The 22,391-nt window shown below is 44.8% G+C and overlaps 8 protein-coding genes and 1 non-coding gene across 9 annotated transcripts in view; 6 read left to right on the forward strand and 3 right to left on the reverse strand.

Moving 5' to 3' along the window:
• The first annotated feature begins 251 nt into the window (after positions 1 to 251).
• Positions 252 to 3,237, forward strand: CYBJADRAFT_167071 (uncharacterized protein). Its single transcript, XM_020214751.1, has 14 exons — positions 252 to 366; positions 388 to 441; positions 475 to 489; positions 520 to 574; positions 599 to 748; positions 788 to 1,070; positions 1,092 to 1,160; positions 1,188 to 1,209; positions 1,237 to 1,283; positions 1,305 to 1,447; positions 1,472 to 1,557; positions 1,579 to 1,634; positions 1,656 to 2,000; positions 2,025 to 3,237. Exons 1-14 carry the CDS (start codon positions 338 to 340, stop codon positions 3,152 to 3,154), a joined length of 2,484 nt encoding a protein of 827 aa, XP_020071437.1. The 5' UTR covers positions 252 to 337; the 3' UTR covers positions 3,155 to 3,237.
• Positions 3,238 to 3,249: 12 nt separating this feature from the next.
• CYBJADRAFT_167073 (60S ribosomal protein eL24) lies at positions 3,250 to 3,807 on the reverse strand. Its single transcript, XM_020214752.1, has one exon. It carries the CDS (start codon positions 3,755 to 3,757, stop codon positions 3,299 to 3,301), a length of 459 nt encoding a protein of 152 aa, XP_020071438.1. The 5' UTR covers positions 3,758 to 3,807; the 3' UTR covers positions 3,250 to 3,298.
• A 150-nt stretch (positions 3,808 to 3,957) lies between these two features.
• On the forward strand, positions 3,958 to 4,974 carry RPL30 (60S ribosomal protein eL30; the record flags this gene model as incomplete). The annotated part of the gene is made up of 2 exons (XM_020216328.1): positions 3,958 to 3,963; positions 4,660 to 4,974. 2 exons carry the CDS (start codon positions 3,958 to 3,960, stop codon positions 4,972 to 4,974), a joined length of 321 nt encoding a protein of 106 aa, XP_020071439.1.
• Positions 4,975 to 5,410: 436 nt separating this feature from the next.
• CYBJADRAFT_167074 (uncharacterized protein) lies at positions 5,411 to 7,656 on the forward strand. The gene is made up of 2 exons (XM_020214753.1): positions 5,411 to 5,748; positions 6,117 to 7,656. Exons 1-2 carry the CDS (start codon positions 5,586 to 5,588, stop codon positions 7,505 to 7,507), a joined length of 1,554 nt encoding a protein of 517 aa, XP_020071440.1. The 5' UTR covers positions 5,411 to 5,585; the 3' UTR covers positions 7,508 to 7,656.
• Positions 7,657 to 8,182: 526 nt separating this feature from the next.
• CYC3 (holocytochrome c synthase CYC3) lies at positions 8,183 to 9,083 on the forward strand (the record flags this gene model as incomplete). Its single annotated transcript, XM_020214754.1, has 1 exon — positions 8,183 to 9,083. One exon carries the CDS (start codon positions 8,186 to 8,188, stop codon positions 8,843 to 8,845), a length of 660 nt encoding a protein of 219 aa, XP_020071441.1. The 3' UTR covers positions 8,846 to 9,083.
• On the reverse strand, positions 9,035 to 11,527 carry CYBJADRAFT_184049 (pentatricopeptide repeat-containing protein). The gene has a single exon (XM_020217105.1). It carries the CDS (start codon positions 11,232 to 11,234, stop codon positions 9,135 to 9,137), a length of 2,100 nt encoding a protein of 699 aa, XP_020071442.1. The 5' UTR covers positions 11,235 to 11,527; the 3' UTR covers positions 9,035 to 9,134.
• Positions 11,464 to 11,536, forward strand: CYBJADRAFT_t68. The gene has a single exon. It is a non-coding gene; the product is annotated as a tRNA-Thr (tRNA).
• A 154-nt stretch (positions 11,537 to 11,690) lies between these two features.
• Positions 11,691 to 12,730, reverse strand: MRX3 (Mrx3p). The gene has a single exon (XM_020214755.1). It carries the CDS (start codon positions 12,612 to 12,614, stop codon positions 11,946 to 11,948), a length of 669 nt encoding a protein of 222 aa, XP_020071443.1. The 5' UTR covers positions 12,615 to 12,730; the 3' UTR covers positions 11,691 to 11,945.
• Positions 12,731 to 12,790: 60 nt separating this feature from the next.
• Positions 12,791 to 22,391, forward strand: part of VPS13 (membrane morphogenesis protein VPS13) — a 10,385-nt gene continuing 784 nt past the window's right edge. The window contains exons 1-2 of the mRNA XM_020217494.1: positions 12,791 to 12,964; positions 13,072 to 22,391. Coding sequence (XP_020071444.1) covers positions 12,923 to 12,964; positions 13,072 to 22,391 — 9,362 coding nt within the window. The 5' untranslated portion in view covers positions 12,791 to 12,922. The remainder of the gene's footprint in view (positions 12,965 to 13,071) is intronic.

Here is a 22,391-nt window from a genome sequence, read left to right on the forward strand (position 1 = left end):
TTACCACTCTGCATCTTCTTTGAATTCTTTGGCTGTTGACAGATCATCGTCTACTTGTTTGTCATGCACTAAGAATCATTATTCCACGACTTCAACATGGAGCACTGACACCTTGTTATCATCGATCGATCAATCCTTCACTACCACAGTTGCTGCTGTAGGTACTACTATTATCACTTCTGGCATCCCAGTATCTACTTATTTGAATCACACAGCTGGTCATGAACTATCGAACTTAACATCATCGATCACTGCAAGTTTCGTCTCATCGATCTGTCTGTCTTGCTCCAGTGAATCCAGTTTACCTACTTCTTCTCTTCTTTCATCTATTACGTCTATGTCTCCAACCAGCTACAGTCTTCAGGAGTCCTCTGATTCTATTAGCAGAAGTGTCCTCACGTTCAGCTATGAAATGAATAACTTTTCTACTCCAATTGTGTCGTCACTTTTCTATTCATCAACTCCAAATACCAGTGACAATACCACCACGTTGATTAAAATATCAGATTCCATGATCAGTTTGATCTCTCAATCGACAAATTACGGGTCATTGGGTTCCTCTTCTGTATCACCAGTATCAAGTATGTCCTTGTTGAAGTCTTCATACCATGCTGAGGTAACTGAAGTGGCAACTTCTTCTGTGCAGATATCTAATTCTAAAGATGATATTGTTAACTCACAGACCACTGACGCATCCGATTATCCCTATGATCTCGTATCTTCAACATCAATGGCTGGATACTCTGCTGTTTCGTCACACTTTCCAGAATCTGAATCTATAATTGAGACGGTTTCTGTGAATAGTTCGTCTGCGGTGTACAATACTTCCAATGTTCTGTTGTCGTCTTCAATTTCTTCATCTACTACTCCACACCATGCTATTACTGTCTCTTATTCTTCAATCACAGTGTCGAACTCTTCTAGTCCGGTATGGGCATTGATATCCTCTACTTCCTTGGCCAATTCTGAAACTCATAATGTCTCATACACTGCAGCTTCTTCGTCAACATATAGTTCTGGTAATGAGACTGGCACGACACTGTGGAATACCAACATTCACATTCCTTCCAGTACAGTATTGCAACAATCAGTATCTTTGTCAGACATCACAACTTATGCTGCAGTGGGCACCACCGTTACTCTCTCCATACCACTATCTCGTATTCAATCTGAGAATCATACGACAGCGATCATGGAATCAAATGAATCGTCCATATGTGTCTCATGTTCTCTGAGTCTCATGAACTCTTCAAGGACCAACTCTCTACACATAACGTCCTTAGGTTCGAGCTCTTCAGAGTCAGTGATGACTGAAGAAACTTCGTCTTTCTTGAATATCGCAAGCACATGTTCAACTGTGGGTACCCAGAGATCATCTTCTATACTTGTGTCAAGTGTGGGATCGGTCCCTCTTGCCAACGTTACTATAAATTCAGAAATACCAACTGTTTGTCACTCCTCTTGTACAGAGGACCATGTTGGCCGGACTTCTCTTTCAACTACTGGTTTACCTTCAACTCTACCAAGGACCCAGTCTGCTGACATTAATACAGCAGTGTCTGAGACATCTGCTCTCAGTTACGACATTCGGACGGTATCCTCTTCATCAGGCTTACACTTACCATCTACCTCTGGTATTGCCTCCAATTTCACAGAAAATGGGCTTCCTTCAAGTGCTACCATCTACACCACAACATATACCCCTGGAAAGGCCATATCAGCTGTGTCTACAATGAATTCAGTGTCATCAAGTACTTCTAGGCTTGTTATTACGACTACAACCACTACCTTACCACTTGGTTCAGGTTATAACAGTTCGATATCGAACGAGAGCGACATTCCGTCGACTTCAACTTCAGTTCATATAACTGTTGATGGGCTCGGTACCACCACTGACAATGGTGCTCTAAAGTCTGTCTTTTCTACTTCTGGCGCTTCTGGAACTTCAACTCTTGCTGCGCCAGGTACATGGAGTACTATTTCTAGATCTTCATCAACATGTTTGTCGTGTTCTACAAACACAGCATATGGGCCTAATCGTCCTACCTCTTCATTGTCTGTGCTGGGATCGCTTTCTGGTGCGACAACGTTGCCTAAAGTTACTTCATCTGCTGAAGTGTATTCGCTTTCTGATGCTTCTCTATCTTCAACGTATTTGTCGACATCGTATTCGAAAGCTGATTACAATTATCCTTCATTGACTTATGACATCACAGTTGGAACAATTCCTCCTTTTATGAATTCTACATCTGGTACTGTTACTCTCTCTTCCTCTGAGAATACGATGGTTTCATCTCATGGTACCTACTTCCCTATTACTAGAAGTTCCGGTGTGAGTTCTACTGAATATTCGGATGGTATAGACTCAAGTATATCCTCTGTGATCCAAGGCACTTCAATGATAACTGAAGATGACCACGTCACAGTATTCACAACCACAGCTGCTGTGGTCGACAGCTCTGTCAATGTTGTTGGAACTGGCCCTGTTGAATCTACTGTTGAACCTCCAGTTGAATCTACTGTTGAACCTCCAGTTGAATCTACTGTTGAATCTACTGTTGAATCTACTGTTGAACCTTCTGTTGAACCTCCTGTTGAACCTCCAGCTGAATCTACTGTCACAATCACTACGACATGGAATAATGTCTCAACCTCAACGATGGTGACACTTGTGGACGAGTATCCAACCTCTAGCTTGAATGCTCCGGTCACAACAGATACTTTGAATATTATCAGATCATCAGCTACTAGTGTTATACGTACCGTTACTAGCACTACCAGTCATGAGATTGGTTCACTTACACAGTCTGTTTCAGAGTCAACCAACATCTATGCCAACGCCACCTTATTAACTACGAGTGTTTCTACTGTCATTCATTCTGATGCCAATTCTGAAAGCAATGAAACTACCTCCATTCTTGTTGTGAGCATCACACCTGAGAACACACTGTTTGCTTCCACAACTAGTTTAACTAGTTTAACCACCTTCACCACAGATGCTCATGATCTATCTGAGTCATTAAAGGCATTAACAACTTCCACAGCTAGGGTTGATTCCTCCAACGATTACTCTGTCACAGTCTATGACGGAGGTTCAAACAACATCAACTCCTACTTCTTTGCAATGTTCGCAATTGGTTTCTTAATGATTTGAGCCATTCCTCAATTCGTTTAAACCTCTTCTATTCTTCTTCCCATACGTTCAGGCCCTTCATTAGATATCATAATACAAACGTCTACATCTTATGCTTTCAGTGGTTAAACAATGTACATTTCAAATTAAAGAACCAACACATTCTTAACGGGAGGTAGCGTGAACCTTTTGGAAGGCACCCTTAGCTTGTTGCTTAGAGACCTTAGCACCACCAGCAGCAGCCAACTTAGCCTTTCTGGCAGCCTTGTCAGCCTTCTTCTTTTCCTTGTCGGCCTTGACAGCAGCATCTCTTTGAGCCTTTCTGGCTTCTGGCTTGAGGGAACGTCTCTCCTTGATCAACTCAAGGGAAGCACCAACAATGGCTCTTTGAGCCTTGACGGTCTTTCTGGTTCTCTTCTTAGCAACCTCCTCAGTCAAACCCTTCTTGTGGTGTCTTCTGTACAAGACGGTCCAAGAGATTCTTCTTGGGTTCTTTCTTTGGTGGAACAAAGAAGCAGACTTGGAGTTTTGGAATCTGAAGATCTTGGAGTCACCACGGACAAACAAAGTACCTCTACCTGGGTAGATCTTGGAACCAGAGAAAGAATCAACTTCAACCTTCATTGTGACTGTATGAAACGTGTTAGTACTCTCGCTGTTAAGCCTACATGCGGATGTATAGTGTGTGGTTAGCGTAGTGACGTGGAGCTCTCTTCTTCAGCATGGCAGAGCTCTCTCTCTGCTCCTGGTTCCTTCACCTCTCACTGGTTCGACCATTACAGCATAAACGCCTCCCTCTTGTCCTCCATCCTGCTGTGCGAGTCATGGGCGTGACTTAAACAATAACATCAGATACTCATAGCTCCAGAACGGTGTGCACATTCTCCTCCTTCACCGTCATAGCCCCCATGTTGCTCTCTTTCTCTCTTCCCACGCTGGCCGTCGTCACTACACCTCTCTCCAGCTCGTCGCCGCCGCCAATTCAAGCACACACAGCCCACACATCTCCACCACCAGCTCCATTCACACTATCCACCGCCAACAAATAACATCACGAACCTTTTGATGTGTTCTATACAACCTCTCCTCAACCCGAGTGCCAGAGTGTGTAACACCAAAAGTAGTTTGCGTTGGTGAAAAAACCCACTCGTGCGCCCTGTGAAACATCCGGACACCAATGTGACTCCGCTTTTTTTTTCGCTCCGCGGTGCGTCGTTGTGACTGCGAAAAATCGCCAGCGGCCACATCCGTACACCACCAATACGCACCGTGCTTCAAAACTTTTCACCTCGGATTCACTCTTCTCTTCACCTGCTTTGGAGCCCTTCTGACTCTACAACTTAGACCGGAGTGTTTTCACTAATCTAACTACCTTATTTTACTACACAGAGATGGTCAGTATATGAATCTTAGGCGTGGGAGCGGCGGAGGCGGTGGAGCTGTGTGTGGCATGGCTCGCTGTCCTGGACGTTGTGTATCCCATGGCGATAAAGCAGAGAGCTAGAAGTAACTAACCAACAGTGTAGGCCCCAAAGTCCCAAGAGAACATCAACCAAAAGCTTGCCCTTGTTATCAAGTCCGGTAAGTACACCCTTGGTTACAAGTCCGTGGTCAAGTCCATGAGACAGGGTAAGGCCAAGTTGGTGATTGTTGCTTCCAACACTCCAGTCCTCAGAAAGTCTGAGTTGGAGTACTACGCTATGTTGTCCAAGACCACCGTCCACTACTTCCAAGGTGGTAACAACGAGTTGGGTACTGCCTGTGGTAAGTTGTTCAGAGTTGGTGTTTTGGCCATTTTGGACGCTGGTGACTCTGACATCTTGACCTCCCTTGAGGCTTAAGCTGCTTTTTTTTGAAGTCTGTAAGGAGAGCTTGTATAGATTAATCTAGTTCACGATCTTTGACGAACCTCTTCTCTGTAGAGCACGTTGTGCTATCTATGTACTTCTCTGTATACTTCTCCGTGTACTTCTCCGTGGACAGGGCATCGTATGCACATATCTGTAGTAGATTACGACTCCTCTCTACACCATCACACCTTCACACCTTCACACCAGCACAACATGCCTCGCCAATCCACACCACACCACACCACACAGGCTGTCGACGAGACAGAGAGCCCACCTCCGTGATCCTAGGCCAATTGGCCAGAGTAGTGCCAGCTCCTCTGCCTCGCGAGCTCTAAAATCCGGAAGATCTGTATGTGTATACCATTTGCCTTACTAAAGAGCCGTAGCCAGCTTAAGAGCATAATCTGTACATGATCTGCGAGTGAAGCAAAAACAGTCAAGGCTGTTGTACAACACTTGATGGCCCTCTCAGTGGTGTCAAGTCCACCAGTATATATAATGCTGTGAGAAAAATTTTGGCAAATAATATCTCATCTCATCTCATCTCATCCCGACTCACCAGCCGTTGATATTCGCTCTCTGTATCACTGCATCCAGCACTAATGCTATCATCACAGGCTTCCAACGCTATCGCATACGTCACCTACGGTGTTCTGTTCTTCTCTGCCCTTGCGGTGGCCTTCTACGTGAGAGACAAGGACACCTTCTTGTCTGCCAACAGAACGTCTAGAGGTATCCCTCTGGCGTTCAACTTCGTCGCTTCTGGTGAGTAACTGTCACAGGGCTTTTCCTGCTTTTCTTCTCTTCTCTACTGTCCTCTGCTAGTGAGTGTGTATACGGTTGTTGATGCTGTTGCTGTCTTACGACACATCGACACAGCAACAAGCACTTTGAACGGGAGTCCCTTGCGGACTGAGATCACACCGTTGGAACTCGACCAAGGCCATTCTTGCGTGAGGATTCATAGAGAAGCTCGCGGTGCTTCGCTTCACTGAGGCTGCTGTTGGTGTTGATGCAGGCGTGGGACATAATACCACACCGTCATAGGCAGCATCAGCACCACACCAGCCAGCTAGAAGTGGAAGCACTGGAGCCTGTACCTCATTATCTGCTGAAACTAACATCGTCGACAGGTGTCGGTTGTGGTATCTTGTCCACGTACCCCCAGGTTGCCAACATTGCCGGGCTACAGGGCCTGCTAGTGTATGCCCTCGCTGGTGGGCTGCCAATGTTCCTGTTCTCATTCTTTGGCCCAATCATCCGTAGAAAGTGTCCACATGGCTTCGTGCTCACAGAGTGGGTGTTCCAGAGATTTGGTACAATCACAGGGTTGTACCTCTCAGCTTGTACGATTCTGACTCTTTACCTCTTCATGGTTAGTGAAGTTGCATCCTTACAGTATGCGTACAACACCTTGACAGGCTTGGACGCTTTGCCTCCAATCATCGTGCAATGTGTTGTCACTTCCATCTACACCGCAGTTGGAGGGTTCAAGGTGAGTTTCATCACTGATACTTTACAAATCAGCGCAGTGTTCCTCTTCATCATCATCGTTTCGTGTGCCGTGGGTAGCTACGTCCACATTGACACTTCGCAAATCGCAGAGTCTGGGCTGCTCAAGTCGACCAAACTGGGCTGGCAATTGATCTACATCCTTGTGGTTGCCATCTTCACCAACGACATGTTCATGGCTGGGTTCTGGTTGCGTACCTTTGCTGCGAAGACTGATAAAGACTTGTGGATTGGATGCTCTCTCGCAGCTTTCATCTTGACATGTATCGTCACCATCGTTGGTGTTGCCGGTCTGATTGCTGTCTGGGCAGGTTTGGTTCCAGTTGGTGACTATGAGTCGTCTGCCTCTGTGTTCCTCATCTTGCAGACGATTCCAAACTGGGTCTCTGGCTTCACATTGGTGTTTGTCATCTGTATCTCTGTGTGTACTTTGGATTCTTTGCAGTCTGCCATGTGTTCCACGATCTCGAACGATATCTTCAGAAACAAGATCCATATCATGTGGTGTCGTGCCATCGTGTGTCTCATCATCATCCCAGTCATCGTTGTTGGTGTGAAAGTTGCCGATGATGTGCTCCAGATTTACTTCATCGCCGATCTGCTCTCAAGTGCCGTGATCCCAATCATCATGTTGGGGCTCTGGGATAAGCTATACTTCCTCACCGGGTATGAAGTCATAGCTGGTGGTTTAGGTGGATTGCTCACCGTTTTCATCTTTGGCTGTATCTTTTACGGCAACGCCCAAGACGGAGGCAGACTGCTTCTGATTTGGTATGGTATCTACGGAGATGATTGGTCGGCATTCGGTGCCTTTGTTGCTGCTCCAGTTGGTGGTCTCCTCTCCAGTGCCATCATGCTGGCCGTTAGACTCACAGTTCTCAAGATATACTCCCTTGCTACTGGAGCTCCATTCACGGCTCTGGACAAGCCAGAGCCTTCGACCGTGGAGCAGGACGTCACCACCGTTTCCGTTGAAGATGAAGAGTCCATTGTAAAGACCAAGTCGAGCTGATCCAGCCTGTGGAACCCCTTTCCTCAAGCATGGCACCCACTCCACAATGCACCGTTCAAACATTCGTCTTCTACGTTTTACACAACATCTCAATTACCGCTTACTCCTTCCTTTCGTCTAATATCTTCACTAATTCATCTTCTTGCCCTTAACACACGGTGATCAGTAGGCGAAACCGAGCCCAAACACGGCTTCAGCCTCTGTATTTTTTGGCCTAAATGAAACGGCGCTGCGTATGTCGGACTTGTCGGACTTGTCGGCCCATCACCGACACGCCCTCGGACTTAATTACGTAAGCAGCCCATCCCATTACGTAAGAGCTTAGTCAGCACGCACTTCCTCCTCCGCCCGGGCTTCCAGAGCCCACAGGGCTCGCAACTTTTTTCTTTCTTTCCACTTCTTCCTCCTGTTCAACAGTACAAACTCGCCCAAGAGACCGGTAAAATCATACAACGATGGGCTGGTTCTGGGCAGACTCCGGCGATTCACCAAAGAACACAAGCGACAGTGTAAGTTATCGTGTTTCTGCGTATGAATATGGTGTAAGAGGCCTTAGAATGACTAACCAATATGGGTAAGGCTACATGTCCCGTTAACCATAAGGCATCGGCAGCAGCAGTGTGTCCTGTTAAGCCGAAGAAGGACGTTGCTAAGAGTGAGCTTCCTGCCGTGTGTCCAATGAAGAAGGATGGCGGTGAGACGCTGAACCCCCTGAACAACATGCCACACGTGATCTCTGACAGGAAGATGCCTGGTCAGAAGCTGGACCTGCCAACGGAGAGAACGTTCTCCACGATTCCAAGAGGAGAAGATGAGAACGAAGGCGTGTGGGAGTACCCTTCGCCACAGCAGATGTTCAACGCTATGCTCCGTAAGGGCAAAGCGGAAGATATCCCTGAAGACGCCGTTGAGAGCATGGTTGACGTGCACAACTTCCTGAACGAGGGTGCATGGCAGGAGATCCTGGAATGGGAAAGACCATACATTGAGAAGTTCAAGAAGCATCCACGTCTTGCACAGTTCACAGGCAGACCTGACGACCTGTCACCAAGAGCCCGTATGTATCTCCAGCTCTCCAAGGTGTTCCCGGAAACCTTCAATCCACAGCCTCCGTTTGACAGACACGACTGGTATGTCCTGAGACCAAACGACAAGGATGGCTGGGATCAGGTTAGATATGTCATTGATTACTACGGAGGACCAGACGATGAGCATGGGATGCCAACGTTCTTCCTGGACGTGAGACCTGGCCTGGATAACTTTACCAACGCCAAAGATCGCTTTGTACATTGGTCTAAGCCGTTATGGGACAAGGCCATGGGTAAGGACCAGTCGTAATGGTGATACCCATGCTGAGGCCTATTGGCTCCGGAATGAAGATCAAATTGCTCAACTCTCTTGTCCATAATATCCGCACGCAATTTGCTTCTCTGGGGTCCTTTGGAGGGTTCTCGTCTTATATTCTTCTTACCATTCCGTATAGGTGTATACGGGTGTGTGTGTCACGTCGATTCTGATTCTAACATGACGTTGCTTTGTCTGATCAAATTCTGTAGAAATTCTATATACATGGACTGTATTGTTGCTATACAATCTGTTGTCTTTATATATATATGTGTGTACGACTTCAGCCTTGAAGATACTCTGGAAGTTGAAGATCCATCTGTCTCTCCAAGTCCTTGATAACCTCTGAAGTTTTGGAAGAGATGACGGACTTCATCTTGTGTCTGGCGATGAAATCAACCACCTGTTCAGCAAGCTCTCTGTCTCTTCTGCTCTTTGCAGCAGTCAACAAGAAGTAGATGGAGAAACGGTTCAGAAGTGCTGGAGTCTCCTCCAAGGATGACAGCCATGACTTCAACTCCTCGGTCTTGCCATTTCTCGACAACCCTTTGAACAATGCAGCCCAGTGGGACGCAGTGACCCTGTATCTCTCGTTGAGGAATTCTCTGAACAAGTCTTCACCTTCAGAAGGACGGCCGGCTTCGAATTCAGAGGTGATCAAGGAGATGTACGACACTGGCGATGCCATTTTCTTAGCTTGTAAGTATCTGAAGAAAGACTCTGCAGCCTCCACTGAGCCGTTCTTGGCCAAGTTGTCCATAATTGCAGTGAATGTGAACTGGTTTGGCTTGATTCCGTTCTGCGCCAATTCTTCAAAGAAGAGCTCAAAGGCATGGTCTGTAAAGACTTCGCCTCTGGATGCAAGTTCCTTCAAGTTATGATCCATGACGATGGTATATGTGGCGATGTCAGGCTTGATTCCTTCACGTTTCATGTCTTTCATCAACTCTGGGATCTTTTCAGAATGGCCTTGTCTCAATGCTGCGGCCAAAACCATGTTGTAGGATGTTTGGTTGAGTTGAATGTTTCTCTTCTTCAAGGTTGTGAGGAACTGTTCAACTACTGAGAAATCACCTCTACTTGCAAGTGATTGTAGATAAGCCTGGGATACAATCGAGATATCCATCTTATCCTTTGCAATCTCTTCAACCTTTTCGAACTCTTTCAGAGTTGTGTAGACTCTGATCAAAGTAGCAAAAGTCTGGTCGTCTGGCGATGGAATCTTGCTCTTCACGTATTCAACCTGTCCCAATCTCTTTGCGAATGGGCCACGGGTTTTGGACACTGTAACAAGCAAGTTGTTCCAAGCATTAGTAGATGGATGAATACCAGAGTTGATCAACGTGTTCCAGATCCCCTGTGCCTCAGATGTCAGGTTCAGAGTGTTAAACATCTTCATGAATGCAACCATGGTGTCTTCGGTGATCTTCTTGCCGTTGAGCTCGGAAGCCTTACGGATGTTGTTCCAGGTCTGATGGACTGTTCTAGTCTCACCGAGTTCTGAAGCACGCATAGCTTCCACAATCAGTGAAGTTGCATTTGGATCAACAGAGAACAAGAACAACCCGTCCAAGGCGTTACTCAGTGGCTTGAATCTTGCGTCACTTTGTGGGATAACAGTGTTGAGAGAGGACTTCAAAGTGTGAACTCTTGGTAAAGACTTCACTTGCAGTAACTGTTGGAGTTTCTCCAGCTCTGGCTCTGACTTTTGGGAGATACAAAGGTCCAAGTAGGCAATCGTGACGAGTGAATAGAATGGCAGCAGCGAGATGAAGCTTCTCTTGCTGTCAACGTTATTCTCCAAGTATGTGACCCACAACGACATTGCGTTTGAGCTATCACCTTCAGCCAGCAGCTGCGACACCACGTAGACGTAGTGCGAAGGCAGCGCAACGTTATGAGAGATGGCCTTCTTCAGCACCGCCAATGGAGAGATTGGCACCCTCTGTTGGTTAACATCGTTGGCCTCCTTCGTTGCTTTCTCCATGATCGAAGTGATGGAGTCCTTAAAGGACTCAGCAACCAAGTAGCTTGTTCTTGGGACTCTTGGAAGAGCCTCCACCTGTTTGAAGAAGAGCTCCGCAACAGTGTTGGACAAAACACCGGCCTGGATCTCTTTGGAAACCTCTTCATTGATGGCCTTAATCTGTAGCAGCAGTTTCTCCTTCTTTTCAGCGTTAATCTTCGCATAGTCAGGCTTCGTCTGCTTCTTCTCAACATTCACCTCTGGCGATGAGCCACCAGCAACAACCTCGCCTTCCCGTTGAGCAGGCGCCGAATGTTGCAAACGAACCACAACAGTGGTTCCCAGGCGAGCCAAAGGGTACCTGGACGATCTGGCAACTTGTGGAAGCGCACGCAGCGCTCTCGAATATGGCAGCATCTGTAGCTCAGAGGATACTCAGCACAAACAACAGCAGACAAAGCGCAAAGAACCAGCGTTTGTATGCCTCTTTCAGCTCCTCTTCGCCGAGGACTCTGTGTGCTTCCTCGGACACTTTGACAGAGTTTTTCAGCGCCGGCGGGCTCAAGCACTCGGGCACAACACCCGGACACCACCACCCACTGCATCACAGCTTAGCGGCATGGAATTTTTCCCACATCCGAAGAAAGCTTCTATGGCCAAGTTGGTAAGGCGCTACACTAGTAATGTAGCGATCCTCAGTTCGACTCTGAGTGGAAGCATCTTCTCTTTTTTGGTTCTGTAAGGACAATTAGAGAGGTCAAAGCTGGCGATTTCGGCTATTTTTTTTGTTGGAGATCGAAGCAGGCATTCATATGTACCAAGTGCACTTGTATTGCTGTTCCCATCTCTGTCTCCCAGGCTGTGGTTGTAGAGCTGGTGATGCTAGTATGGGTGATGTTGTTGGTTTTGGTGGTGGATGCGCTTTTATGTCGATGAGTAGTGGTGGTTCGGGACACACAATGGAGCGATGTGCTACTGGCGCACAGGCTCATTGGATGGAGACGGTGACGACGAGGTTGTGAGTGTTGGTCTGTGAGTGTTGGTCTGTGAATGTCTGTGGCTACAGCTGAGTGCGGGTGTAGGGGAATAAATAAGTGTGTGTATTGTGCTGTTCGAGAGACAGCACGCCTAAAACAGGCTCAGCCATGTAAAGTACTTGAACCATTTTGGCTCAACCAGGATGCACTCGGCCTGTGCAATCTTGACGGGCTTGTCCGCCACCGTCTCGATGTGTCCATCGATGATCACCTTACGACCCTTGCTTTCTCTCACCTTGGCCTTGAGCACAATAGTCGAGTCTGGCTGGACGTGGTCCAGGAACTCGATCGAGAGCTTTGCCGTGACTCCCCGCTTACTAGGCAGGCATGGGAAGCCGCAGAAGCTCAGCGACTCGTCAATCATCGTGGAGAGCACTCCGTTATGGATCTTGCCGTCGTAGCTAGCCATCTTATCACCTATGTGGTAGTAAGCCTGCAACTCGTTATCCTCGTTGTTGACAAACACCAGCGGGTCAATCTCCAGCTGCCGAGGTCCAAAGAACAGCCCCTGGCTCACGTACTGGTGTCTGTACGTCTTTGGAATCCTCGACGAGTGCGAACCAAACGCAAACTTCCGGTCGTTAACCAGCAGCTCGTACCCCTTCGTGTTCTTGATATCCTTGATGATATCCAATCTCTGCTCGTCAAGCGACCGAGTATTAACGGTTCTCGAGTCTTCCTTCCATGGCCTTGCAAACACTGCAAATCCGGTAGCAAACGCCACAGTAGACAGCAAAGTCTTTCCTAAGAACGTACTCATCCCTCAGTGTCCTTTGGTGAAGAGAGAAGTTGCCACTGCCTAAAGATGTCCTGTCCTGTCCCGTCCCCCCGCGCTGGAAGACTCTTGCTCTCTGTGTAAATTTCGTTTTTCCCCCTACTTTCCTCCCGCCCTCTGCGTAAAACCTGAGCCGATCGCCCTCATCCCTGCTGAACTTGTACACAAAAGCAATCGTAAACAATCGTAAACAATCGTAAACAAACGTAAACAAACACCGGCGGCTCAGCTTAGATAGAAACCATTGATAGTGTTATAGAGCTCATATCGACTTGTTTTCCCGCTAAAGTGCTATGCTTGAATCTCTAGTGGCCAGTATCCTCAACAGGTTTTTGGTACGTTGTCTTGTCTGCCTGTTTGCTTGCTTGCTTGCTTTGCCTGCTCCCGTGTACTCGGGTCGCTTGATGAGGATGTTATACTAACAGGTGCACGCCTACTGTAGGGGAGTTACGTGGAGAACTTCGATCCGAAGCAGTTGAACATCGGCATATGGAGCGGTGATGTCAAGCTCAGAGACCTGCGGTTGAAGAAAGAGACGCTGGACAAGTTTGAACTGCCCTTGGATGTGCACTTCGGCCACCTTGGTGAGCTGACACTGCAGATCCCCTGGGCCAATCTGAAGGCAAAGCCGGTCAAGGTGTTCATAGAGAACGTGTATCTGCTGGCGTCGCCCATCGCACAGGATACGTATGACGCCGAAGCAGAGCTGAAGCGAGAATTGGCCCTCAAGTTTGAGCGGTTGGCGGATCTGGAGATTAGACAGAGGGCCAACCCGACCAATGCCATCTCGGAAGAGGACGCGGCGAAGAACGAGTCCTTCACTGAGAGCTTGGTGACAAAGATAGTTGATAACCTGCAGATTGAGATTAAGAACATCCACTTGAGATATGAAGACATGAATAACGTCTTTACTGACCATCCATATGCCCTGGGTGTGACTTTGGGGGAGTTGTCTGCAATTTCAAGTGATGACAGTTGGATGCCAACTTTCATCTCTGTTTCGAGTAATTTGACAAACAAGCTGCTCACTTTGAAGTCACTGTGTGCCTATTGGAATACCGATAGTGAATCCATATTCTCAGAGGATCAGGATGAACTGTTGTCGAGGTTTAAGCAATCCTTGCTGTTGGAAGATGAGGATCGCCTTGATGATACCCAGTATATCTTGAGGCCTGTTAGTGGAACAGGACATCTCACTGTCAACAAGCTCGGGTCCACAGAAACTCAGCCACACATAAAGGCTGAGGTCTTCTTTGAAGAGTTTTGTGTCGATTTGGATTCACATCAATACAGAGATGCACTATTCTCCGCTTCAAAGTTCCACTGGTATAAGAAGACACACAAGTTCAAACGGTTTAGACCAAATGTTCCAGTCGAAGGACATGGTGAAGAATGGTTCCTTTATGCAGCACGCGCTGTCTTGAGTGAAATTCATGAAAGAAATTACAGATGGAGTTGGGATTTCCTCAAAGAAAGACGTGACAACAGAAAGGCCTATATCAAGCTTTGGAAAAAGAAATTACTCTTACCAGACATCTCTCAGGGATTTCCTGATGCATCGAGCAATGAAGAGTTGAGATCGTTAGAAGAAAAATTACCTTACGATGATATCAAGTTCTTCAGATCTTTGGCCAGGCTTGAACTTAGAAAAGAGAAGCTGGAAGAGGCAGAGGTATCTGGTGAGAAAACTCTGTCTGAGAAAATCCAACAACAAGAACCTACTGGTGGCTGGTTATCGAGCTGGTGGGGTGGCTCCAACAACAAAAACTCTTCGGACAAGGACTTAGTCATGAGCGATGAGCAACGTGATGAACTTTATCAAGCAATCGAATTTGATGAAACCCGGGCATTGGCCGAAGCTGTGAATATACCAAGGGATCGAATCAAATTTGAATTGAATGCACAGTTGAAAAAAGGTGGATTCTCGATAAAGAACAGATCCACCAGAAAGGACCTCGCAAATATCGTATGGGAAGGGTGCGCCGCACAGCACTACCAGAGACCAGATTCGTTCTTATCCAATTTCACTTTACAGGAGTTCAAAATTGAAGATGGAACAGAAACTACTCTCTACAAGAACTTGGTTAGTGTCAAACCTTTTAATTCTGATGTTGATGCAGAAGTAGTTTCAGACCCATTCTTCAGAGCTTCCTTTGAAAATAACCCACTTGACCAGTCGGCAGACTCTTCTTTGAGCGTGAAATTGAGAAGTATGACCATTTTCTACCATGTTCAGCTCATCAATGAGATCATAAAGTTTTTCACTCCTCCAAAGGACCATTTACACACCATCAATGCCATCATGGAACAGGCAGAAGCCACTGTTCATGGACTCACTGCTCAGACAAGAATGGGACTTGAGGCCATATGGGAAGATCACAAAACCATGAATACTAAATTGGATCTGCAAGCACCTTTGATCATTCTCCCATTGGACCCAAGTTCTTGGAGTTCACCTTGTGCTATCATTGATGCAGGTCATATCAGTGTCCTCAGTGACTTGGCTGATAAAGACAAAGCTAAAGAAATTAAGGATTTAAGCCCTGAGGAATTTGCCAAGATTGATGTTGAAGAGTTGAAGACCCTTATGTATGATAGGTTTGATTTACACTTACAGGATACTCAAATCCTTGTCGGTCCAACTATCAAGTCCACGATCGAACAGCTTCACTCGAACAAAGACACGCCATCATTGATCTTGGATAAATTAGATATGAAGCTGGTGTTGGAACTTTCAATCATGCCTAGTGCATCTAACTTGGCTAAGATTAGAACTACGGCAAGTTTGCCAAATTTCACTGCCAAGATGAATGATTACCAATACAAGATAATGATGCAGTTGATTGATAAATGCATTCCCGATTTTGGTGGAGGTGAAGATGTTGGTGGTAGTGATTGTGGAAATGAGTCATTCGCTGTTCCTTTGAGTATCGGTGTGCTGGACGACGCTGCCTCTATTGATACGGAAATTCCAGAGGTGAGCTCTTCTTCAATTCAAAGTGGTTCCAGGGCTCCAACGCTCAATCTGCATGAGAATCAACACATTTTCGAATTTTTCTTCAATGTGGATAGAGTCCAGTTATCCCTTTCAAAGTGTACAGATGGTAAAACCATGGAATCTGATCAGATTGTTGATATCATTGCAGAGAAGTTTGTTCTTGAGTTCTTGAAACTGACCAAAGATATGCATGTTGATTTGACCCTTGGTACGTTCAATATTGAGGATTGGATTGAAAACAGTGGGACTGAGGAGTTCAAGAAGATAATCTCTTCCACCAATTTCACATCTGATGAGCTCGTTAATGGTCACAGTGATATTTTTCACTTAAAGTACAAGAAGGTCCAACGTTTAGCTCAGTTTAAAGGTAAAGAAATCGAGGTTTTTGACCAGGACGTGGACTTGCATCTTTCAGCCTTGAAAGGTGTTTTGACGAGAAAGAGTTTTTTGACTATTTTAAACTTCATTTTGACCACCTTCACAAACCCTAATCCACCTGAGACTCCAGCTGATGCATTGAGGCATAACGATACTTCGGTTGACGAAACAGCCCCAGAACAGATCCGCTGTAATGTTACTCTTGAAGGTATTACCTTGGTTCTAAACGATGATGGCATCAAACTGGCCACGGCTCAGTTGTCAACGGCTTTGTTTGACATATTGGTCTTACCAGAATCGTTGAAGGTGTACAGTAAACTCAATGCGTTGACTATTCATGATGAAATTAATGAAGGAGCCTATAGAGATTCATCGTTCAGAAAACTATTGAGTTTTGATGGTGATGAACTGGCTGAGTTCACCTATGAGACCATTGATCCGTTGTCTAATAGTGACTATTCCTCAAGCTTTAGTTTCAAAGCTGGTTCCATGAGAGTTAACTTTGTCGAGGAGCCTTTAAACAAAATATTTGATTTCTTGAGCAAATTCATGCAAATGAAAGCTCTCTATGATACGGCAAGAGATGCTGCATTTAACAATCCTGTCATACAGAACCCAAGAATGAAGTTTGATGTTGATATCAAAACTCCGATTATTGTTTTCCCGAAACTGATTGATTTCAACAAGAACATTTACGATGATTTGACAGTCTATTTGGGTGAGTTCACAGCTTCCAATGAATTTATCTCTCTACCTTCGGATTTGATGAACAACATTAAACTGGGTCTCCACTCCACAAGGTTGACTTCGAGGTTTTTTGGGGGCGTTGACTTCCAAGATCTCAAGGTTATTGAGGACTTTGATGTTAACCTTGATATTAGTATGTTAGAAAATCCTTCTGATAAGGCTCAGATTACTGTTCGTGGATTTGTCTCAGAAATCAAATCTGATTTGACTGAGCTTCAAATGTCTTACCTTTATACCTTGTCGCAAACGATACCTAAGGTTTTTGTCTTTGATGAATCAAAATCTTTATCTGAAATTGAGGATGCTGCATTAGATGCGAATAACGTTATCGCACCAGGTACTGTCTATCATGCTGAAAAGGAAGATGTTATGACTCCATCATCATCGTCGTCGCCGAATCATGCTAAACCAACTGATACAAAGATAGATTTCAAGTTTGACATGCCCAAGGTGTCTTTAACTCTTCACAACAACACCAGAGGCCTCAAAACCTTATCAGCTAGTGCTCTATCGAGCTTTTCGCTAGAAAACATTGGTATGGCGTATTGCGAGAAGAATGATTCTCATTTCGTGGCAGATTTACACATTGGTGCTCTTGTTGCAGAAGACATTCGTCAAGTTGAACATAATAAGTTTACTGAAATTATTCCTAGATTGGTAAAGAATGAACAACAGGTCTCTGTCAAGGCTTCTACAAATGGCCCTGCTGATAATAAGAATACCGTTGTCATGGTCAATGTCAAGAGCCCAAGAGTAATTTTGGCCTTAGATTATTTGTTTGCTTTGAAGCAATTTGTTGATGCTGGATTGAAGCTACCGCCTGAACTTCGGTCGTCATCATATAGCGATGAGGAACGCGATGCAGCAGAACTCTATGATTATGACGGTGATAACGACAATGATGACGTAAATACAGTCGACTCAGTTATTGCAAACTCAAGTACTGATGCTGTGAAACGTCTAGGTTTCTCTGTCAATATTGTGGACACTTCTTTAATTTTATTAGCTGATCCAACTCAAGAAGATTCAGAAGCTATTGTCTTCAAGATTGAGCAGCTTCTTGCATCCCAACAGAACATCATATCTGCGAGCGCCAACAATGTTGGTATGTTTTTGTGCAGAATGAACGATTACCACGGAAGTCGGATAAGAATCATCGATGACTTCTCTTCTTCTGTTACTATAGATACTAGAGGGAGTACTGATCATAATCACTTGAGCAATGTTCAAATTGCTGTCGAGCCGTTGTTAATGAGAGTTTCTTTGAACGATATCAAGTTGGCACTCATCATTTTCAACAAGGCGATGGAACTTGCTGAACAGGCGGGCTTTGTTGAGCCATCAACAAATGCTGACGAAATTGATGCCTATACCACATTTACCAGCGAGTTCAAGCGCAGACTCTCCCAGTATGCTCCAAGTATAGTGACATCCTTGTCTGGTAATCGCTCAAGACGTGCGTCAATGGTTGATACAGAATTGATTCTCAAGGCGGAGCATCTGACGGCTGACATTGAAGGCTTCCGTTTGGTACTGATAGGTAGTGTGAATGAGCTTCCAGTACTTGATACACGTGTCAAGCCATTCCAGATTACAGCAAAGAATTGGTCAACTGATCTTGAAGTGAATATGAACGTTGAATCTTTCGTCAACATTTTCAACTATTCAAAATCTTCGTGGGAAGCACTTATTGAACCTTGGCCATTCACGCTTCATATTTCACGAGATGATGGTCCCAAGCCTAAACTTTCTGTTGAACTCATTGGAAGAAAGACTGTCCAAGCAACGCTCTCTTCACGCTCAATCGCTCTACTCTCACAAATGTTCTCCTCAATCTCTGGTCAAGGTGAAATCCAGCCCCGTGGTTCTTTGAGTTCTTATAGAATTCTGAATCAAACAGGATATGATTTGAATGTCTGGATTAAATCGCCAGAGGATCGTTTTGGTTTGAAGACTGTCAGAGATGGTGAAATTGTACCTTGGGAGTTTGAAGACTGGAGAAAAGTTCGTGAAAACTTGGATACAGATAACAAGAAAGGTGTCATAGGTGTGGAGCTTATTGAATCAGGTTACGATGAAATTGATCGTATTCCAGTATTTGGCGAAGGTGAGGATATTTACATGTTGACGCCTCCGATTAGTGGATATCATAACAGACTTCTTGTTGATATCACTTTGGGTGAGGATAACGTTAAAACTGTCACTCTAAGATCTACCATTATTGTCGAAAATAGTACACAAGTGAGCATATTGGTTAAAGGTAAGAAGCAGTATTCAATTGCACCAGGAGAGTCGAGGGCTTTGCCTATTGATGAAGTCTATGAAGAAAAATTTTATCTCAAACCAGATATACAAGTCCCATTTGAATGGTCTCAGAACTACTTGTACTGGAAGAAGTTACGCACCTCCCCAGCATCCATTAAGTGTCCCTCAACTGACTCAACTGATGATACATGTTTCTATTTCCAAGTGGAAGCTAAGCCAACTTCTGAACCACTCTCCAATATTTATCCTCTGATGAAGGTGGTTATCTCGGCACCTTTGGAGATTGAAAATCTTTTGCCATATGACATCTCCTACAGACTCTATGACAGAAGCTCTAAGCGTGACTGGCGGAATACCCTAAAGAAAGGAAACAGTAGCCCTGTCCATGTTGTAAAGCTAGAGTATTTTTTACTGCTAAGTGTGTTTCCAAAGGATTCTGGCTTCGCCAAGAGTGATTTTGCAATTATCAACTCTCCTAATAACAGTGAATTCAAAAGAGAGTCTCATTTGTGCTTAAAACATGAAGATGGACAAGTTCTGCAACTTGGTATCCACTATAATACATCTAATCAGGGCTCATCGGGTTTGAAAGTCACTATCTTCTCTCCTTATGTCATTTTGAATCGGACCTCAAAGGACATATATATTCGTGACGGTTATAATGTACTCCACTCTCAGGTCAGTGTTGGTGAAGATGAATTGAAGAGCACAACTCCTAGAATGTTCTCTTTCGACGAAGACAGTGTGAAATCGCGCGCATTGGTTAAGATTGGTGACTCTCAGTGGAGTAAGCCTGTAAGTCTTCAAAACATTGGTCAGCATGGGCAAGTTGATATGTCTTTGGGAGATAAGAAGACCGAGATGAACATTGGTATGTCTGTTATGGAAGGTCAAGGGAAATATCAATTGACAAATGTCGTTACCTTCTCTCCTCGTTATATCGTGAGAAATAACTTCAGTGAAGAGATTGAAGTGTTGGCTATAGGATCTACGCAATCAGTGCGTCTTAAACCTGGTTCATTTGAGGCCTTATATTCACTTCCTAGAATCTCTAGGAAACTAATTCAAATTCGTTTATTGGGTGGAAAATCGCAATGGTCCTCACCATTTATTCTCAACGATATTGGTATCGTTTACTTGAAGGTATTTGACAACAATCAATCTGTGACTCTATTGAAGATCAACATTCAGTTGGATGCTGCTACATTGATTATCAATGTGTCCGATTCTCACAATGATTGGCCATTCTCAGTGAGAAACTTTAGTGATCATGAAATATTGTTCTACCAGGGGAATCCGTATGTTGATGAGAATGATGAAGTTGTGGAAGATAGTGGTACACCATTCAAACCTTTGTTCTACAAAGTTCCAGCAAAAAGTGTAATGCCTTATGCTTGGGACTTCCCAGCTGCTTACTACAAAGAAATTGTGTTGAGAGTTAAGGGAAGAGAAAGACATATACAGTTGGCTGAGATTGGTAATTTACGCCCAATGAAAGTTCCAAACTCCTCATCCATAATTGATTTGAACGTTATTGCTGATGGACCGACACAGACGCTTGTTGTTTCAAACTATGAACCATCTCTAAGTCTGTACAAGTTGTCTTCAAAGGGCACTATGGAGGGATCCACTACGTCTCTTGAAACTCCAGAAAAGTTCAAAGTTGCTGAAGGTGATTCAGATATAACAACACAACTGCGGTTGAAGTTTGAAGGTCTTGGTATCTCTCTTGTCAACACTCGAAACCAAGAATTGTGCTACATTACTGCCAATGGGATGGAAATCCGTTATAATGAATCAGACACTTATCAAACTGTTAGCTGGAAGTTGAAATGGCTACAAGTGGATAACCAATTATATGGAGGTGTTTTCCCTATAATTATCTATCCTACTGTTGTTCCACATTCCGTGAAGGAGATGAACAACCATCCGGCATTCTCTGGCTCCATTTCTAAGGTGAGAGACGATAGGCATGGTGTTACATACATCAAGTATGCAACGGTCTTGTTGCAGGAAATGTCGGTTGAAATTGATGAAGACTTTTTGTTTGCATTACTTGACTTCACCAAGATTCCAGGAGCATCATGGGCTGTAAATCCTCCAGACAAGCTGTGCGAGGAAGTCATTCAATTATCGCAGCCTGTTAATGAGTCTATGGAGAGTGATCTGTATTTTGAAGCTTTGCATATCCAACCTGTTCAACTAGACTTATCCTTTGTCCGCACAGAACATGTCAATGCTGAGTCTGAAGCCCAGCCACAAAATTTGATTATGTTCTTTGTCAATATTTTGACTATGGCGTTGGGTAACATTAACGATGCTCCAATCCGTTTGAATGCATTACTCATAGAGAATGTCAGGGTTCCAGTACCAATATTGTTACAGAATATCCAGACCCACTACGGAGAAAACTTTATGTCCCAGATCTACCGTGTGATTGGATCTGCAGACGTTATTGGAAACCCCGTAGGGTTGTTCAACAACATCAGTTCTGGTGTCATGGATATTTTCTACGAACCTTATCAAGGTCTCATCATTAACGATAGACCACAGGAGTTGGGTATCGGTCTTGCAAAAGGTGGTTTGAGTTTCTTGAAGAAATCTGTCTTTGGGTTCTCTGATAGTTTTGCAAAGATTAGTGGTTCGCTCGCCAAAGGTTTAACATCTGCTACCATGGATAAAGACTACCAAGAAAGACGTCGGATGAATCAGAGAAGAAACAGGCCTAATCATGCGCTTTTCGGTATAAAGTCTGGGGCGTACTCCTTTTATGATGGTATATCTAGCGGAATCTCTGGAGTTGCAACTGCACCAATGGAGGGTGCCAACAAAGAAGGTGCCGCAGGGTTTTTCAAAGGGCTTGGTAAGGGCTTAATTGGTCTTCCGACAAAGACTGCCATTGGTATGTTTGACATGGTTAACTATGTGAGTGAGGGAATCAAGAACACCACCACTGCATTTGACGGTGAGGGATTAAACAAGGTTCGTCTTCCAAGGTTCATTGCACAGAATTCCATCATTGAACCTTTTAGCGAAAGGGAAGCACAAGGCCAATACTGGCTTAAGACTGCATCTGGTGGTAAATTCATAAATGACGATTACGTTGCGCATATCGTCCTACCAGGTGAGGAACTGGTTGTCATTGTGACCTATAAGAGATTGTTGATGGTGTCGACTGCAACCTTGGAGGTGAGATGGGACATCAATTTCGTCAAGATCAACTCCATCACACAAGAGAAGAGTGGTATCAAGATTGGACTCGTCGACAATAGACAAGGTCCATTCATTCCAATCCCACAGATCGACTCTCGCAAGTTCTTATACAAGAGCATTGGTGTTGCTGTTGGAGAGTACAACAAGCACTGTGAAGTTGT

The sequence above is a fragment of the Cyberlindnera jadinii genome (assembly GCF_001661405.1).
Source record: "Cyberlindnera jadinii NRRL Y-1542 unplaced genomic scaffold CYBJAscaffold_4, whole genome shotgun sequence".
Lineage (NCBI taxonomy): Eukaryota > Fungi > Ascomycota > Saccharomycetes > Phaffomycetales > Wickerhamomycetaceae > Williopsis > Williopsis jadinii.

Excerpts from the sequence above, each read along its gene's own strand:
- CYBJADRAFT_184049 (XM_020217105.1), bottom strand. The coding sequence starts at position 11,234 with ATGCTGCCATATTCGAGAGCGCTGCGTGCGCTTCCACAAGTTGCCAGA.
- MRX3 (XM_020214755.1), bottom strand. The coding sequence starts at position 12,614 with ATGAGTACGTTCTTAGGAAAGACTTTGCTGTCTACTGTGGCGTTTGCT.
- CYBJADRAFT_167071 (XM_020214751.1), top strand. The coding sequence starts at position 338 with ATGTCTCCAACCAGCTACAGTCTTCAGGA. Across the intron at positions 1,161-1,187 it reads TCTCTCCATACCACTATCTC|CGATCATGGAATCAAATGAA; the intron begins GTATTCAATCTG and ends ATCATACGACAG. Across the intron at positions 1,448-1,471 it reads TAAATTCAGAAATACCAACT|GACCATGTTGGCCGGACTTC; the intron begins GTTTGTCACTCC and ends TCTTGTACAGAG.
- CYBJADRAFT_167073 (XM_020214752.1), bottom strand. The coding sequence starts at position 3,757 with ATGAAGGTTGAAGTTGATTCTTTCTCTGGTTCCAAGATCTACCCAGGT.
- CYBJADRAFT_167074 (XM_020214753.1), top strand. The coding sequence starts at position 5,586 with ATGCTATCATCACAGGCTTCCAACGCTATCGCATACGTCACCTACGGT. Across the intron at positions 5,749-6,116 it reads GTTCAACTTCGTCGCTTCTG|GTGTCGGTTGTGGTATCTTG; the intron begins GTGAGTAACTGT and ends CATCGTCGACAG.